General features: G+C 42.7%; 1 protein-coding gene across 1 annotated transcript in view; it reads left to right on the forward strand.

Annotated features, from left to right (window-relative positions):
• The window catches only part of ALPK2 (alpha kinase 2), a 148,391-nt gene that overhangs the window by 45,667 nt on the left and 84,256 nt on the right, over nucleotides 1–18,468 (forward strand). The window contains exon 4 of the mRNA XM_017890519.1: nucleotides 2,542–4,252. Within this exon, the coding sequence (XP_017746008.1) occupies nucleotides 2,542–4,252 (1,711 nt within the window). The remainder of the gene's footprint in view (nucleotides 1–2,541; nucleotides 4,253–18,468) is intronic.

An 18,468-nucleotide genomic window follows, 5' to 3' on the forward strand; every position in this document is an offset into this window, starting at 1 on the left:
ATACTCTGGTGGGAGGAAATCTGCATTCTGTAGTGAATCTCCTTCCCTTTCTAGGTCTTCTCCTGATTCAGGAGAGAATCTGACACCTTCTAAGGTCCAGAGAGGACATTTACCATTTATTCTCTCTGGAACCTGCTACTTAGGGGCTGCCTCTACATACAAGAACCTTGGCTTCCACAACTCACTTATCTTAACAATTTCTTTCTGCTGGCTTCGACTCTTTAGGCAAAGCTTAACTCTTCTGACCAATTGCCAATCAGAAAATCTTGGAATCCATCTATGACCTGTAACCTTGCCTTCACCACTTCAAAATGTCCCACCTTTCTGGGCTGAATCAACATGCACCTTACATGTATTGATTTATGTCTTTGCCTGTAACTTCTGTCTCCCTAAAATGTGTAAAACCAAACTGTAAAAGCTGACTACCTCGGGCACTTGTTCTCAGGACCCCTTGAGGATGTGCCCCAGCCGTGGTCACTCATGTTTGGCTCAAAATAAACCTCTTTAAATATTTCACAGTTTTTTTTTTTTTTTTTTTGCCAACAATGTGGATGATGTGAAACTGTAGCAACAGGCATTTTTCTTCATCTGAGAAGAGTCTGCTTGAACTGCGGAGCCCTAAGCCTAATTGACAGTGATGAGGATGAGGATGTCTCCAAGGGTAGGCCAAGGACAATTTGCATCAGAATGGCTTTGAAATCTTTAAAAGCAGATTCTCAGGCCCTTGACCTAGTGATTCTGCTTCAAGAATTTTAAACAGAGTTCTCTGATGATTCTTCTGCATGATTCTTGAGCACCAGAGGTAACTTGGTCTTGGCACTGCCACCTTCTTGGAGAATTCCTCTGGTATAACATTTCTTCTTTGCAAAGTCCCTTAACATTGATCTTCTCATTTAAACCTCAGAATAACTTAGTGAAATACACAGGAGTGCAGGTATTGTTTTCTCCAGAAAGTTGCCTTAAATTTTATTCTATGTGTGCTGTTGGCCAAGGCAAAGCCCAGTATCAGCCATGGGTCAAGCTTGGCCAATCTCAGCCACTCCTGAATGGCTTCTACCCAGGAGCCAGGTTGCCAACTCAACAAGACATTATTGAAATTGGGATTAGATGTCTTTGACTTCTGAAAATGAGACATATGTGAGCTGGGACTACCACTTGAGGGTTTATGAGGACGTATAGGATTGTAGAGGCAAGGGTCCCTTCAGTGGGGAAGAGAAAAGATGACCATGTTATATCTGTCTGTGTCTCACACAGACCCTTCCTAGGTTAGATATTTGTGTGTATTTCACACAAAGAACAGTCAATAAAGATCTAAGCATTACCTCTCGGACCAAGCCAGACCCACAGCCCCTGCCTTCTAAAAATGATTGTTGACTTCTGGGTTGGCTGATGCATACAATGAGGTCAGCCATATTACAATTACAATGAGGTCAAATGAGATTAATAAGGGTGAAACATACAAAACACAGGTAACAAGTTTTTATTGGGATTGCAGTGTCTGGGGAAGGGTTCCAGTGGGAAAGGACCCAGTAAAGCATGTCAGGCTGCAGGCTCCTTGTGGTTCTGATCCACAATGGGAGGAGTCTCAGGAGTACCATCCATCCTGAACTGAGAAAGCAGTCCGATCCAGGATTCTATTCCTCCCCTGCTGGGCCAAAGCTGAAATCTGACTTGATCTATGCAGGTCAGAATGGCGTGTGGACCTGGGTTTCCAGCCAGTGGAGCTCACAGGCTGTGGTTTAGACTTTTAATCACATTAAATTACAAAGGAAACAGCACTGTCCTTCACATACGTAGTCCTATCATGGTATTTATCTTTATGGCCTCTGGCAAAAATGACACCCTTTTAGCAAGGTCTTCCAAAGATTTGAGGGTTCTCTGTGCTATTCCACCACATGAAGAATTGATATTTTACTTATTCATGTACAATGTCTCACTCTAGAAAAACAATGCTTTATCAAATTTCCATAATATAAAATGATGTAAAAGGCAAAAGAAGAAATTAGAATATAAATATTTTCCCCATTCATCTAAGTAATTCTCAGCATTTTCTTTTTTTTTAAATAAAGGAATAAAAGAATGACGCTCCATAGGCAGAGCAGCCCTGAGGGCTGCTGGTTGCTCATTTTTATGGTTATTTCTTGATGATATGCTAAATAAGGGGTGGATTATTCATGAGTTTTCTAAGAAAGGGGTGGACCATTCTTGGAACTGAGGGTTTCTCCCCCTCTTAGACCATATAAGGTAATTTCCTGACATTGCCATGGCGTTTGTAAACTGCCATGACGCAATCCTCAGCATTTTCCATTTGAGGCAGTGTTGAGGAAAGTTTCAAGGGAGGATGCTGAGCGCCTAGGATTCTCAGCACTAGGGGCACCGGAGGTCAGTTGCCTTTGGCCACAAACTCTTTTCCAGGGAGATCATAGATCTCCTTGAACATGCACTAAAACTATGGTCATTTTCTCTGTGTGCCATGGTTTGAAAATGTTGGCATCCATGTCCAAATGTGGCACACTTACCTGTATATTCTCTTCATCCTAGCTGTACCAAAAATGATGCTGCTGTCTATCAAATCTCGGCTAAAAACTCTTTTGGAATGATCTGTTGTTCTGCTTCCGTTGAGGTTGAGTGCTCATCAGAGGACCCACAACTGTCTCCTAACCTGGAAGATGACAGGGACACAGGTTGGAAACATGAAACAGGGACATGTGAAGAAGAAAGTGCAAATCAGATTGATGAGAAGGAACATCTTTATAAGGAAGAAGAAAGCATCTCCCCAGGCACTCCCAGGTCCAACCATTCACTCTCCCTCCAGTCACTGGGCAATCTTGACATTAGTGTGTCCAGTTCTGAAAATCCCTTGGGTGTCAAAGGAACAAGGCACCCTGGAGAGGCTTATGATCCAAGTAACACAGAAGAAATTGCAGATGCGTTGCTTTTTCTTAATTCAAGTCATGTTTATGAAAAACAAGATAGACTTTGCCACAAGACTGTGCATTCCACAGCATCCAAGTTCTCGGATGGTGGCCTGAACAATGATGGCCCTCATGATGAAGGCTTACACTCCAGTCAGCAAAGTCCCAAAGTACAGAAATACATTAGCCTCAGTCTCCCACTGTCTGAGGCAACTGCACACATTTACCCGGGTGACAATGCCGTGGCCAAGAAACAACCCAGCCCACAGGTTTCCAGTGAAGACTCTGACAGTGACTATGAACTTTGCCCAGAGATAACCCTAACCTACACCAAGGAGTTTTCAGATGATGACCTGGAGTATCTGGAATGTTCCGATGTTATGACGGATTACTCTAATGCAGTTTGGCAAAGGAACCTGCTGGGAACTGAGCATGTTTTTTTATTAGAAAGCAATGACGAAGAGATGGAATTCGGTGAGCATTGCCTGGGTGGGTGTGAGCATTTCCTCAGTGGAATGGGTTGTGGACCTCAGGTGTCAGGTGACGCTGGGCCTATGGTTGCCACTGCTGGCTTCTGTGGTCATCACTCACAACCCCAAGAAGTTGGGGTGAGGAGTGGCAGAGCCTGCAAGCACGGTCCCTCATTCCCACAAACAGGGATGACTCTCACTTTGGGACCTCACCAGGATGGGACGTCTTCAGTGACAGAACAGGGGAGATATAAACTCCCCACTGCTCCTGAGGCTGCTGAAAATGATTATCCAGGAATTCAAGGAGAAACCAGAGACAGCCACCAAGCAAGAGAGGAATTTACCAGTGACAATCTGCTCAACATGGATGAATCAGTAAAAGAGACAGAGATGAAGCCCTTGTCTGGTGAGTCGGAAAACGCAGGGATGAGCCAGTGTTGGGAGACGGCAGCTGAGAAGAGAGTTGGGGGAAAGGACTTATGGAGCGAGAGGGGTTCACAGAAACCTGCCAGGGTGAGGCAGCTGGGAATGAAGGGAAATCCCAAGAAGCCGAATGCCAACCTGAGAGAAAGTACAACAGAAGGTACCCTTCATCTCTGCTATGCCAAAGAATCTGCTAAGCACCCACTACCCCAGAATTATAAAAGAGAGACTTCTCACACCACAGCAGCAGCGACTGGTCAGAATTCCCATGCTGATGCAGGAGAATGTGCTATTTCAACCCAGGCAGAGCAAGAAGCAAAAACCCTTCAAACTTCAACAGACTCACTCTCCAAAGAAGGTAACACCAATTGCAAGGGCGAAGGCATGCAAGTTAATACTCTATTTGAAACAAGCCAGGTTCCAGCCTGGAGGGATCATCCTCAGGTAAGACTTTTCTTCTGAATAAATTACGAGATAAAAAGAACGTGTGTGTGTGTGCGTGTGCGTGTATGTCTTTTCCTTTACTTCACATTCACAATTGCTATACCATAATGTAAATCAAAATAAGTTTCCCAACACCATCAGGGTACTTGTGCATGACAGCTGCTGCTGCTCGGAAGGAAATCTGGTTTTGAAAAAAGGCCCAGATAAACCCTAAGCCATCCTAATTATAGCAAAAGACTGATAGAAGTTAAGAGGCACTAATGGGATTCTGGACAGCTGGAAAAAGAAATCTGATATTTTGTCTGCTGCATGTGTTTTACCAGGCAATACCACTATTCAGAAAGTTTCTCAAGTGAATGTTTTGAGTGTAGCCTTTAAAGGAAGAAGGGGGAAAAAACATTGCTTTTAGTCATTTGCAAGGGAGTGCTTTGAAAATGATAGGTTTTGGCTTTAATCAGAATTTGTGGTATGAATGAAAGACTTCAGTGTGTCTGAAAGACTTGTAGAATTCACTTTTTTTGTGATGCTAGGGAAAGCAGGCAGAGTAACTTTTGCCACACTGGTGGGATGTTTTTGAGTGGATGTTTGTCTTATTTTAAAACAGAGTATAAACGAGGCTAAGAGAAAAAAAGTTGCCAAGAAATAAATGTGTTTTCCCTCATTACCGATTTGGGAGTGTAAAGAGATGGAATTAAATTTATGGGAATAATCAATGCACAAAAGATGTTGTGTTTGATACATAACTTATGTTTTTAATGATATTTTCCATTTTAAAGGGTCCCCAGTGAGCTTTGGACTTATGCTGTAGTATGGGCAAGATTGGAGTTTTGTAAATAAATACCTAAGAAAACTGATTTGTCTATTATTTTACTATACTCTGTATTCCCCTTTCTCCCAATTTTGTACTAGAAAACTAGTATTATTTTTATAGAAGACTAGATACACTCCAAAGATAAAATATTCCCAATGCAAAGTGACTTAACTCTGTGAAAATATTAAAAATTGACACATGAATTTCTAAAGACTCAGTCATAAAAAAGCCAATCTAAAAATCTCCAGATTTTAGGTAACTGTTGACTGAGCGAATTGTTCTGTTCTGCTAGCCAAACTAGCCAAATAAAAGCCACATTTATATTTTACCTTTCACAGGAGAACCAGATTCTCCTATCCAGTTACTTAACACACATCTCTTAGCAGCTCACACACCAATGATCACAGTTTCATGCCCAAGCTAAGCTTAGGGAGGTGCTTTGACCATATTTTAATACAAAATAAAGTGACAATGTTAATTTTTTCATGTTGAAAAACGTGGCATTTCCTTTTCTAATTATAAAATGATCTTCCTTGCTCAGCTAAGTGTTTTATTTACAGTCATTTATCCACTCAAAGTGTTTCATTGGACAAATTATTATTAAAGGTGGGGGAAGGTGATAAAGTAACTCAAAAGGAGGAAGTGGAAGGGAAGGGGGCTATTGATTGACGATATTGGTTTTAGACCCACCATTGTGAAAGGCAATTTCTGTCTCATCCATCTGCCCCAAATTTCAAAGAGCTAGAGGGAGGAGTCCCCTTTGTCATCCTCAGCTTGTGACCTAAACCGAATTCTGAGATCGAGAGCCCTGGCTCACTTGTTTACTAGCAAGACAGTTGAGTAAAATGGGCCATTTCTGGGGAGCCAGGTCATCTATTTTATGCACCCTATGGAAGGTCTTATGGAACTCTTTGGCTTACACACTCACACATATATTCATCACTACACACCCACTCTACCAGGTATCAGCTGAAGGTCCAACCTGTGCTCTGTGGTGTGACTAAGGCAATCATCTCAGAACCGTGAACACTGTTGTTCAGAAAGCAAACTGAAGGGCTTGCATTTTCTGCAAGTGGTGAGACCATTTCTCACTTTGCAGTGGTCAGTAGCAGAGCTGACCTCTCACTTGAGGGACAACCAGAAATGTGAATGGAAGCTGTACATTTAAGAGCAGTTCTGTGGAGCCTGGAGTTAAAAAAAGGATCTTTATATCTGTGGTGTTTGTTTTCCTTTGACTAAAGCAGGAAAATTTTGCCATAAGGACTGGCATATTTGAGATTCTTTTACCCATGCAAAAAGTTTCTGTTTAGTTGTAGAAGATACCTGTATTTTCTACACACGTATACAATGTAGCTAAATTTACAGCAAGTGACTAACTATCATCGCAGATGTGACACAGAAGCACTGGGGGTCATTGGTAACTAAATTCAACTTTTAAAATAATACTGTTCACAAAAGATAGGTGAATCTCTCCATAACAAATTCAAAAGACATTCTAAATATTTATTCTCAGACATTTGAGGTTTGTGGGGACCTCAAAATTTGAAATGGTTAAAAATGCTGCGATGGGGGCCATAGTAATAAATTTGCCCACTCTTTTTCATCTTTCTTGAGACGGAGTCTTGCTGTTGTTGCCTGGACTGGAAGGCAATAGCACGATCTCAGCTCACTGCAACCTCCGCCTCTCGGGTTCAAGTGATTCTCCTGCCTCAGCATCCTAAGTAGCTGAGATAACAGGCGCCCACCACCATGCCTGGCTAATTTTCATATTTTTAGTAGAGACAGGGTTTCACCATGTTGGCCAGGCTGGTCTCGAACTCCTGACCTCAGGTGATCCACCCACCTCGGCCTCCCAAAGTGTTGGGATTACAGGCATGATCCACCACGCTCGGCCAAATTTGCCCAATCTTGAGTCTTGCCTGATTCACTTACCTTTAGGTGCCTTTTTGCAGAAACAGTGACCAGCAGTTTACCTCCTAGTATTTTCTCTTCATCTGCATACCATTTTTAGCATGCTGAGAAAAACCCCATCTCTCTAATGTTCTAAGAACAAGGCCATATTGTAGACTATCTCCTGCCTAAACATGCATCTCCAGATGTATTCGCTTCCTGTCTCCCTTTCTCTCTTTTAGAACGCAAGGCCATCTTGCTGTTATTTGTCTTGAAATAGTACCTAGCCAGGCTAATATTGGAAAGCCCCCAGTGTCTCTATATTTATGGAAGATTATAAAGTTAATCCCAGTTTGGGAGTGGAAAACAGAGAGGGTACCCCAGGCTAACTTGAATCATCTTCAAGGGTCACACTGCCAACTCTTCACCTTGGTTTTGAGCTCACTTTCCTCGTCCAAGTCAGAGGCAAAGGCCTGACAGTCTGCCCATCTTAAGTTTCTCGGCAACCACACTGGGGTAAGATCATCTTCACTCTTAAGTCAGAAGTGCTGTGTCTGTGCTCCTGCACAGTTGCCCAGCTTCACCCCAGAGGGAGTTGCATTTCTGTTTGGGGTCATGGAATCGCAAGCGTACAGTAAGGAAATGTGTTCTTGGGCTCTGGTAATTAAGAATCTTCCTGATCAGGAATCAGCACTAAGCACAGAATTGAGCTCTGTGATGGAAGGTAATTTGTTCAGTGTATTCTGTTCGCTGATATAACCCAAGTCCCTAGAGTAGTGCCTGCCATGTAATAGGCAATCAATCATTGACTGGATAAGTAGTCATACAATATTAGAGTAAATGCCAAGTATAATTAGGTGTGATTTTTTCTTTTTTTTTTTTTTTTGAGACGGAGTTTCACTCTTGTCGCCCAGGCTGGAGTGCAATAGGGCGATCTCAGCCCACCACCCACCACTACCTCTGCCTCCTGGGTTCAAGTGATTCTCTTGCCTCAGCCTCCTGATTAGCTGGGATTACAGACATGGGCCGCCATGCCTGGCTAATTTTGTATTCTTAGTGGACATGGGGTTTCTCCATGTTGCTCAGGCTTGTCTCAAACTCGCGACCTCAGGTGATCCACCCACCTTGGCCTCCCAAAGTGCTGGGATTACAGGCGTGAGCCACCATGTCCAGCCAGTTAGGTGTGTTTCTAATGATCACTCGTCTGTCTCTACCACTTTATGGCCTTTATTTTCCTGAGCACGTTCTTTGGTTGGCTTCACATAAAAGATGCTGAGGCCAACTCTCTGCTAATAGGATGTGCTTCCTATTTGTTACTCTTTTGGCCTGGGAATGGGCTGTTTCAAACCAGCAGTCCCCAAACATTTTGGCATCAGGGACTGGTTTTGTGGAAGACAATTTTTCCACAGCCAGAACGGGGCGGGGATGGTTTCAGGATGAAACTGTTCCACCTCAGATCATCAGGCATTAGATTCTCATAAGGAACACACAACCTAGATCCCTTGTATGCACCATTCACAATAGGGTTCATGCTCTGCCGCTCACCTCCTGCTGTGTGGCCCAGATCCTAACAGGCCACAGAGCGGTACTGTTCCATGGCCCGGGGTTTGGGGACCCCCGTTCTAAACCATCTAAATCTTCTTCTTTTTTTTTGAGATGGAGTCTCACTCTGTTGCCCAGGCTGGAGTGCAGTGGCAAGATCTCAGCTCACTGCAAGCTCCACCTCCCAGGTTCAAGCGTTTCTTCTGCCTCAGCTTCCTGAGTAGCTGGGATTACAGGTGCCACCACGCCTGGCTGATTTTTGTATTTTTTTTTTTAGCAGGGACAGGGTTTCACCATGTTGGTCAGGCTGGTCTCGAACTCCTGACCTTGTGATCTGCCCGCCTCAGCCTCCCAAAGTGCTGGGATCATAAGCGTGAGCTGCTGTGCCCAGCACCATCCAAATCTTGCACTTGGGTTCCCTTGTGAATGCTGGTGATTTACAACTTTGCTTTATTAGTGCTTCATTATCTCTGAAAAATTGCTAATTAGATCCAGGAAGATCTTACCATATTCACCTAGCACTCAGGACTTCCTGCCTTTTGCCTCTGTCTATCTCTGAAAGGCAAAGCAGGACTATAAGCTGGTTTCCTTACCTGGAAAACAGGTGGTGGATGGTCCATCTTTCCATCTGGAATTCCTTTGCCCACCTTGTTTCTAGCTCAGCCTACCTGCTGCTTCAAGACTGAGATCCTGTAAGGTGCTTCGAGTTGCTTTTTTCATCCCTAACTACAATTTCTCCTTTCAGAGCAACCCATAACATTCTCATCCTCATTCTTTGTAATCCTGACTTTCTTGGGACAAAAGTTTTATGGAAGACAAAAATGGCAACACGCCTCTAGATAAAAGTGTTGGCGGAGTTCCAATTAAAATACTGCATTCCTGGCTAGGTGCAGGGGCTCATGCCTGTAATCCCAGAACTTTGGGAGGCCAAGGCAATCGGACTGCTTGAGCCCAGGAGTTCAAGACCAGCTGGGGAAACAGAGCAAGACCCTGTCTCTGAAAAAAAAATCTGATATATATATATACTGCATTTCCCCTAATGCTCAATTTAAAATTAAACATAAAGCAACAGAATACACTAAGTATATCTAAGAGAATTCGTTAGCAGATCTATACCATTTACGAATAGTTTTATTACATGTTTTTTAATTGAAATGTTTACTGAGATAATTGTACATTCACATGCAGTTGTAAGAAATAATACAGAGAGTTGGCAGTACACTTTGCCCAGGTTCCCTCAATGGTGACATTTTACAAAACAATGGTATAATGTCATAACCAGGATATTGACATTGATACAATCTACTGATGTAATTTGGAGTTCCCCAGTTGTACTTGTATGTGTGTATTAAGATCTACAGACATTTATCACTTACGTAGGTTCCTGCATCCACTACCAAAGTTAACATATGGAACAATTCCATTACCACAAAGATCCCTTGTGTTACCCTTAATAACCATACACACCTGCTTCCTGCACTCCCCCTTCGGTAGCCCCCGGCAACCACTACTTTGTCCTCCAATTCTAAAATTTTGCCGTTTCAAACATGTTACATAAATGGAATCATACAGTATATAAGTTTTTGAGATTTTTTTTATCCAGCAGAATTCCCCGAGATTCATTCAACTTGTGTATATGAAAAGTTCATTCCTTCTTATTGCTGAGTAGTATTCCATGCAGTTCGCTTAGTCTTTCACCGGTTGAAGAACATTTGGGCTGATTCCAGTTTTTTGCTCTTATGGCTAAAACGTTTATGTACAGACTTTTGTGTGAACATAAGTCTTCATTTCTATGGGACCAATGTCCAGGACAGTCATTGCTTGGTCATATGGGGCTTGCATATTTAGTTTGTAATGAAACTGTCCAACTGTTTTCCAGAGATGCTGTTTCCCATCAGCATTGTATGAGGGCCCAGTTTCTCCACATCCTCACCAGCATTTGGTGTTGTCATTATTTTTTATTCTGGACTTTCTGATGTGTGTGTGGTGATATCCCATTGTTGTTTTTAATTTGCATTTCCCTAATGGTTAACAATTTTGGACATTTAAAAATGTATTTATTTAAAATGTATATTTTCTTTGGTGAAATGTCTGTTAAATCCATTTCCTAACTGGATTGTTATTTTATGGTTGAATTTTGAGACTTCTATATGCATTCTAGAGAATAGTCCTTTGTTGGTTTACACACTTTTTTTTTTTTTTTTTGAGATGGAGTCTACCTCTGTCACCCAGACTGGAGTGCAGTGGCACGATCTTGGCTCATTGCAGCAACCTACGCCTCCCGGGTTCAAGCGATTCTCCTGCCTCAGCCTCTGGAGTAACTGGGATTACAGACGCCTGCCACCACGCCTGGCTAATTTTTGTATTTTCAGTAGAGATGGGGTTTCACTATGTTGGCCAGGCTGGTCTCAAACTCCTGACCTTGTGATCTGCCTACCTTGGCCTCCCAAAAATTTCCAAATATTTTCTCCTAGTCTGTAGTTTGTCTTTTTATCTTCTTTACATGGGCTGTCACAAAGCAAAAGCTTTTCATGTTGATGAGATCTAATGGTCAATTTTTCCTTTTATGGATTTTGCTTTTGGTGTCAGGTCTAAAACTCTGTGCCTTTCCCTAGATCCTGAAGATTTTCTTTCTGCCATGGTCTTTTTCCAGGTTCTATAGCTTTATGTTTTAGATTTGAAGCCAATCATCCATTTTGAGTTGATTTTTGTAGAAAGCATGAGGTTTAAGTTAAGGTTTTTTCTTTTTTCTTTTCTTCCTGTGGATGTTCAATTTTTCTAGCACCATTTATTGATAAGACTTTGTACCTATGTTCAAAAAGAGAACTTAGCATAGTGCCAGGCACCCAGTAAGTTCTCAAGATTTGCCAAGTGCGGTGGCTCATGCCTATAGTCCCAGCATTTTGGGAGGCTGAGGTGGGTGAATCACTTGAGCCAGGAGTTCAAGACCAGCCTGGCTAACATGGTGAAACCCCATGTCTACTAAAAATACAAAAATTAGCCGGGCATGTTGGCACTTGCTTGTAATCCCAGCTACTTGGGAAGCTGAGGCAGGAGAATTGCTTGAACCTGGGAGGTAGAGGTTGCAGTGAGCTGATATTGCACCACTGCACTCCAGCTTAGGCCACAGAGCGAGACTCTGTCTCAAAAAAAGAAAAATGTCAGGGTCTCATCTCCTCTTTGAGGTCAGAGGAAAGCTTCTGGTCACTTTCTTGCCAGGGATTTTACCAGTGGCCAGGACGACATCAGCCTCACAGTCAAGACTGGGAGTATAGCCAGGAAAGAGGTGCCCCTATGAGCCTGTGGGACTGAACAGATGATCAAAGCCAGCTGAACTAAAGGTTGAAGAAACCAAGGGTGTTTTGGTTTCTAAGAGGCATTTAGTTAATCAATAGGACTATTATGTGCCATTTGGAAAGAATGAGCAAGTCTAGATGTGCCGTCTTTCCTGGATTTGCTCACAATATGAGGATTGACTGATTTAAACAGAAAGCTGGGGGTGAGAGAGAGACCTAGAGACAGAGGCCTTGATGTGTAAGTCCAGTAGTTCCTACTAAATGATGTATGTATTCACACCTTGAAAGTTCATGCCTACAAAGGTGGCAAACTGCCACCATAGTTCACTAATTCCCAGTTGTGTTTTAAGTAACAGGAGAAAATTTACTTCTATGCTAAGCAGATTTGAGCTGATGTGGTATGAAACTTCATGTTAATCTAAGTTCAGGCTAGTTGCTAGGCAGGCGGTACAGAGTAAGCAGCAGCCTGAAAATCTGCATGGCCATCAGTAACAGGCAGGGTACATCGCAAGGCTCTAGTAAATGTTTTTAGGGTATGGAAGAATACAAGCAGCTGATCGAAACCATCTTGTAATACAGTGCTCCATTCTATGGACAACCTGAGATCTTGAGTTCATTTGCATACTCAGTTGTGTTCTCCTAAAATAACAACTATTAAAACAATGACTCCAGATCTCAGCTGATGATGGGAAGGGCAGAGGTTTTTTTTGTTTTGTTTTTTGTTTTTCCCAGATGGAGTGTTGCTCTGTTACCCAGGCTGGAGTGCAACGGGCGCGATCTCGGCTCACTGCAACCTCCGCTTCCTAGGTTCAATTGATTCTCTTCCCTCAGCCTCCCAAGTAGCTGGGATTACAGGCACCCGCCACCACACCCAGCTAATTTTTTTGTAATTTTAGTAGAGACAGGGTTTCACCATGTTAGCCAAGATGGTCTTGATCTCATCTCCTGACTTTGTGATCCGCCCACCTCGGCCTCCCAAAGTGCTGGGATTACAGGTGTGAGCCACTGCGCCCAGCTGGAAGGGCAGAGGTTTCTAATCACTCATCTCTTAGTGTGGCCAGCACACCTCTTGTCAGTACCATTCCTTAGCTGACCCAGGGAGGAAAACAAACATTTGTTTTCTCTTTAATCACAAAGCCTGCTCTGCCACTTCTGCCAAATACCATTAACTGTCCTGGACCTTCAGTTTAATGTCCTGGCTCACTGCAGTTATCTTCCTCTGTCAGGGCTAAACAATAAACGAAGAGTCATTAGTTCCTGCAGTTTTGTGACTCTTGGTGTGGTCCACGGACCAGCTGGTTAGAAATGCAGGCTTGGAAGCCCTGTTCCAGTCCTTCTGCATTCTCAACCAGACTCCTAGGAGATCCGTACACACACTAAAGTTCCAGTAGCCACAGTCTACAGAGCATAGGATCCTTCGCACATGAGAAAAGACCCCAGAGCTGAGCCCTCAACCCTAGCTATGTGCGGAATCACCTGGGAGCTTTAGAACATCAGCTGCCTGGGTCTTGCCCTCTCTCAGACATTCTGGCGTGATTTGGTCGGCAGTGTGGGCCTTGGAAGCTCTAAAAGCTCCCAGGTTATTCTCTATACTTCCAAGGTTGAGAGCCTTAGCTGAGCTACACAATCATATGGAAACTGTTTTTTTCCCCCAAGACAGGGCCTCTGTCACCCAGGTTGAAGTGCAGTGGCCCACGTACTGCTTACTACAGCCTGGACCTCAGGTGATTCTCCCACCTCAGGCTCACGAGTAGCTGAGACTACAGGCACGTGCCACTATACCTGGCTAATTTTTCTATTTTTAGTAAAGATGGGGTTTTGCCATGTTGCCCAGGATGGTCTCGAACTCCTGGGCCCAATTGATTCTCTTGCCTTCACCTACCAAAATGCTGGGATTACAGGTGTGAGCCACTGTGCCTGGCCTGTAACTGCAAAATAGAGTTGTCCCTTGGTATCTGTGGGGTATTGGTTCCAGGATCCCCCTCAGATACCAAAATCTGAGGGTGCTGAAGTCCCTGATATAAAATGGCATAGTATTTGCAAATAACTTACATCCTCCTGTTCACTTCAAATCATCTCTAATTATTATCACACCTAATACAATGTAAACGGTACATGAGTAGTTGTTATACTCTATCATTGAGAATAACAATTTTAAAAGTCCGTACATGTTCAGTAAAGATGCAATTTTCCCCCAAATCTCTTGGGTCCATGATTGGTTGAATCCACAAATGTAAAACCCACGGATACAGGAGGCTGACTGTATACAGACGTACAAGCCCCATCCCGGAGGTCCTTATTTCAGCAGATCTCGGTTAGAGCTCAGGTGTGTGTGCTCTTATATGGAAGCTCCCACTGACCCTGGGTGACCGAGGCACAGCCATGGTTGAGAGTCCTGGAGCCCACATGGAGCTAACTCCTGGGGGGTTCCAAGTTCCACCTCCGCAGAGCAGGGCTGCAGAGAGCTAAAGGCTATACAGCTTGTGACGTACTTTCTTGGGGATTCTGGAGTCCTTGCCCCTGGTTTCCCACAATCTCAGCCAAGGAACACAGCATCAGGTTATTCAATATTGCTTTTCAAACAGAGGCAATGGGTATTCTTCACAGAAAGCGTTCCTGCCCTAGTGCCATATATGCATCCCAGAAACACCTCACATTCTGAAAAATCACATGCTTAAAGTGTAAGGACTTTGGGGAAAATTAGTATCCCCAAGAGGTCACTTAGGAAACAGACCATTTTGAAACCAGAGACTAACAAAATTAAAAATATGCCGGGAAGCTCACTTGGACTGCCCAGGGAGGTGGCCCAGGCTGGCAGGAGGACACCATGGCAGATATTAGAAACACACGATAGAGTGGAGATGCTGGAGGTCTTTCAGATGGAGCCAGCTTGAGGGTTCTGAGACCTGAAAGACAGAAGTGGATCTCTGAGACAGCAAAGATGCTGTAAGGTGGGCCTGGGGGTGCCGCTCAATCTGACCTTAGACACACAGGCCTGGAGTGTGCTTCTTAGGAGAGAGGACGCTGAGGGCAGGCTGCATTTGAAGTCTGTTAAAATACAATAGGGCCCCTGCTGCCAACACAAAAGCTGAGTTAAAGGCTTATTTTCCTGCTCAATTTTCTGTAATTTATTCCAGCTATTCTGGTTCCCTTTGCTAAAGAAAAACTGCATATGAACCAATGCAGCGTGTTGGTTATACTGACATCATTCCCCTGTAGACTGATCTCACAGAGCTAAGTCATCACAAAAACATGTCACGGCAAACAGCCTGCACTAAGGATTTGGATGCCTCGTGTTCAGGTGGTTCTGCTCTGCCTGGAGTCCCCAGGGCAGTGTCTTAAAGTGAGGGCCTAGATGATTCGCACTGGAATCACCTGATGAGGTGGGTCTTTTAAAAAAACAACACAGGTCCCTAAGTTTTACCCCAGACTTGCTGAACCTGCATTTTTATTAATTTTGAGGCAGAGTCTTACCCTGTCACCCAGGCTGGAGTGTAGTGGCACAATCTCGGCTCACTGCAACCTCCACCTCCCAGGTTCAAGCGATTCTCTTGCCTCAGCCTTCCAAGCAGCTGGGACTGCAGGGGCCTGCCACCACACCTGGCTATTTTTTTTTTTTTTTTTGTAGTAGAGACAGGGTTTCGTCATGTTGGCCAGGCTGGTCTCGAACTCTTGACCTCAGGTGATCTGCCTGCTTCGGCCTCCCAAAGTGCTGGGATTATAGGCATGAGCCACTGTGGCTGGCCTGAACCTGCATTTTTAATATGCTGTCTGAGGATTCTCTTGGGCATTAAAGTTTGAAAACCATGGGCTCAGTTAGATGGATCTAGAGTGAATACTACAACTTTTAGAAGCATTTCTGTAAAGACTCACAGGAGTTTGGAAACAACAAAAAGTGTAGGCTCCTGAAGTGTAACCTCCTTTGCCCTAAGAGGAAAAACAAAAACTCATGATTGGAATTTTCTTCTGCTTTCTAGTTGGCTTGCTATAAACGCAGCTTGTTCTTCACCTGTCTGGGGAACTGAAATAAATACAGATCCTGATTTATTGTAACTAATCCAAAACAGGTGTGCATTTTACAGCTGTGTTTTATTTTGAGGAGTAGTTCAGTGGCAGGAATTTGGGTGGCAACAGGGGAGGCTGGTGAGAGGAGGGTCACTTGGCAATAAGGTGGGTTTTAGTCTCTGTAACAAATCTACTGCCTGCTGTTGGAGCTCAGTACCAGAGACATGGCCTCTGTTGGTCTTTGTTGGTCTTCTTTGGCTATGATAGAAGATGAACTTGCATCTCTGAAAGGAGATGGAAAAAGCATTGAACTAACCAATCATATATCAAGATAAATGATAAAGCTGTGGTGATAAGATAGTGTGGGAGTGGCCGTAAATAAGTAGATAAACCAGATTGAGGAAAGAGTACAGAATCCAATACTGGAATTTGGTTTATGGATAGAAATAGTCTTTGAACTTGTAGGGAAGAGACAAGTGCTTCAATGCTGACACAATTAGCCACCATATGGAAAAGATGCCACTACCTTACGATGGATCCAAATAAACTCTGAGGTTATTTGATCTCTGAGTTAAAATTTAAAAAAACTATGAAGTACTGAAAAAAATTTTCAAAATGATTTTCTTGATCTTGAGAGATATAAGATCTTCTTGGGACAAGAAGAACAGGCCTGGTACAGTGGCTCACGCCTGTAATCCCAGCACTTTGGGAGGCCGAGGCGGGTGGATCATGAGGTCAGGAGTTCGAGACCAGCCTGGCCAATATGGTGAAACCCCATCTCTACTAAAAATACAAAAATTAGCTGGGCGTGGTGGTGCACGCCTGTGGTCCCAGCTATTCAGGAGGCTGAGGCAGAAGAATTGCTTGAATCCGTGAGCCAGAGGTTGCATCACTGCATTCCAGCCTGGGTGAGAGAGCGAGACTCCATCTCAAAAAAGAAAGAAAGAAAAAAAAGAACAGAAAAAAAGAAATATCAATAATTCTGATTACATCAAATTAAAATTTTTCTATAGAACGAAAATACCACAAAGAAAATTAAGTGATATACTTTGTATGTAGGACATTATAATAGACAAAGATTAATTTCCAGGGTATATAAAATCAAATAGATAAAACACCCCTAACAATTATTTTTAAAAGGGAAATATATACAAAGTTTATGGAAGAGATAAATGGTCAATAAATACGCAAGAAGATGCTCAACTTTATGAGTAATTAGGAAAATACAAATTTTAAAGCTATAACATCTTTCATGAGATAAAAAAATTGAAAGTACAATATCAAGCTGATATTATAAGGAAATGGTTACATTGCCAGTAAGAGTAATTTGGCAAACTCTCATAAAACATGTCTTAAAATCTCTTAAAACTGAAAAGGACATTAGCCATGATGCAGCAGTTTCACTTCTCAATATCGACTCTTGAGAGAAGCTTGCATGAAGACCCAAGGAAACATGTGACATGTGTGTTGTAGAATTGTTTCTAAGGAAATGTTCATGGGTAACTGGCTAAATAAAATGTGGCCTGCTCAAACGATGGATGCTTCAAAACAACATAGAGTTAGAAAGGTACATTGAAGAATAATACATACAATATGATACAATTTATGCCCTCCAACCATTCCATAGTAGTATATGTGGTTTGTACATACATAAACACATAAAATTATTTTTTAGGTCTGGAAGAGTACGTTCAAATGACAGGATTGACTCTGGAGAGGGAAGCAAGGAACCTAACATTTGGAGAGGTGATTAATAATGTTTTTAAATGTTTACAGAAATTATGTTTACTGATATTATTGAAAACTATTTTTAAATTTTTTTTTTTTTAAAGGAAGACATAAACCAGGAGCTAGAAATCCTTGAGTTTAGCTCTGGTTCTGCCATTAACCAACTGTAGATCCTTGGGTGATTTCCTTTCCTCTCTTTGGGCCTCTTTGCTCAGTGTAAACTGAAGGGGTCAAACATGGAGATCTGTAAATTTCCAAGGCCCTGAGGTCCTGTGAATCCCTAATTTTACATCAGTTGCCAAAATAAATATCAAAAAAAGTGGAAGACACTGTGGCTTTCCAGGTGAGGAATGTCTTTCTAAGCATAAAAGGAAAAAAAGAAAGAAATCTGATGATGTAAGAATTTTCCACAAAAACCCCTACCATAAACTGATATTAAAAACAAATAAAAACTTAGAAAAGCACTTGTGATGTACAAAGAAACTGATATAAGATGAATAGCTCAATAAAAAATGAACAGGGCCGGGCGTGGTGGGTCATGCCTGTAATCCCAGCACTTTGAGAGGCCAAGGTGAGTGAATCACCTGAGGTCAGGAGTTCAAGACCAACCTGACCAAGATAGAGAAACCCCGTCTCTATTAAAAATACAAAATTAGCTGGGTGTGGTGGTGCACGTCTGTAATCCCAGCTATGTGGGAGGCTGAGGCAGGAGAATCACTTGAACCAGGGAGGCAGAGGTTGCAGTGAGCTGAGATCGCACCATTACACTCCAGCCTGGGTGGTAGCAAAACTCTGTCTCAAAAAAAAAAAAAAAAAAAAAAAAAAAGAACAAAGACATCAAATATGCAATTCATGAAATTCATCATAAACTTATCAACTCCATTCCTTTCTCGCTTCCTCCTTTTCTTCCTTTCTCAATTTTCAAAGATTGTTCTTAAAGTGAT

This window comes from Rhinopithecus bieti, unplaced genomic scaffold, assembly GCF_001698545.2.
Source record: "Rhinopithecus bieti isolate Rb0 unplaced genomic scaffold, ASM169854v2 scaffold_17861, whole genome shotgun sequence".
In the NCBI taxonomy this organism is placed as follows: domain Eukaryota; kingdom Metazoa; phylum Chordata; class Mammalia; order Primates; family Cercopithecidae; genus Rhinopithecus; species Rhinopithecus bieti.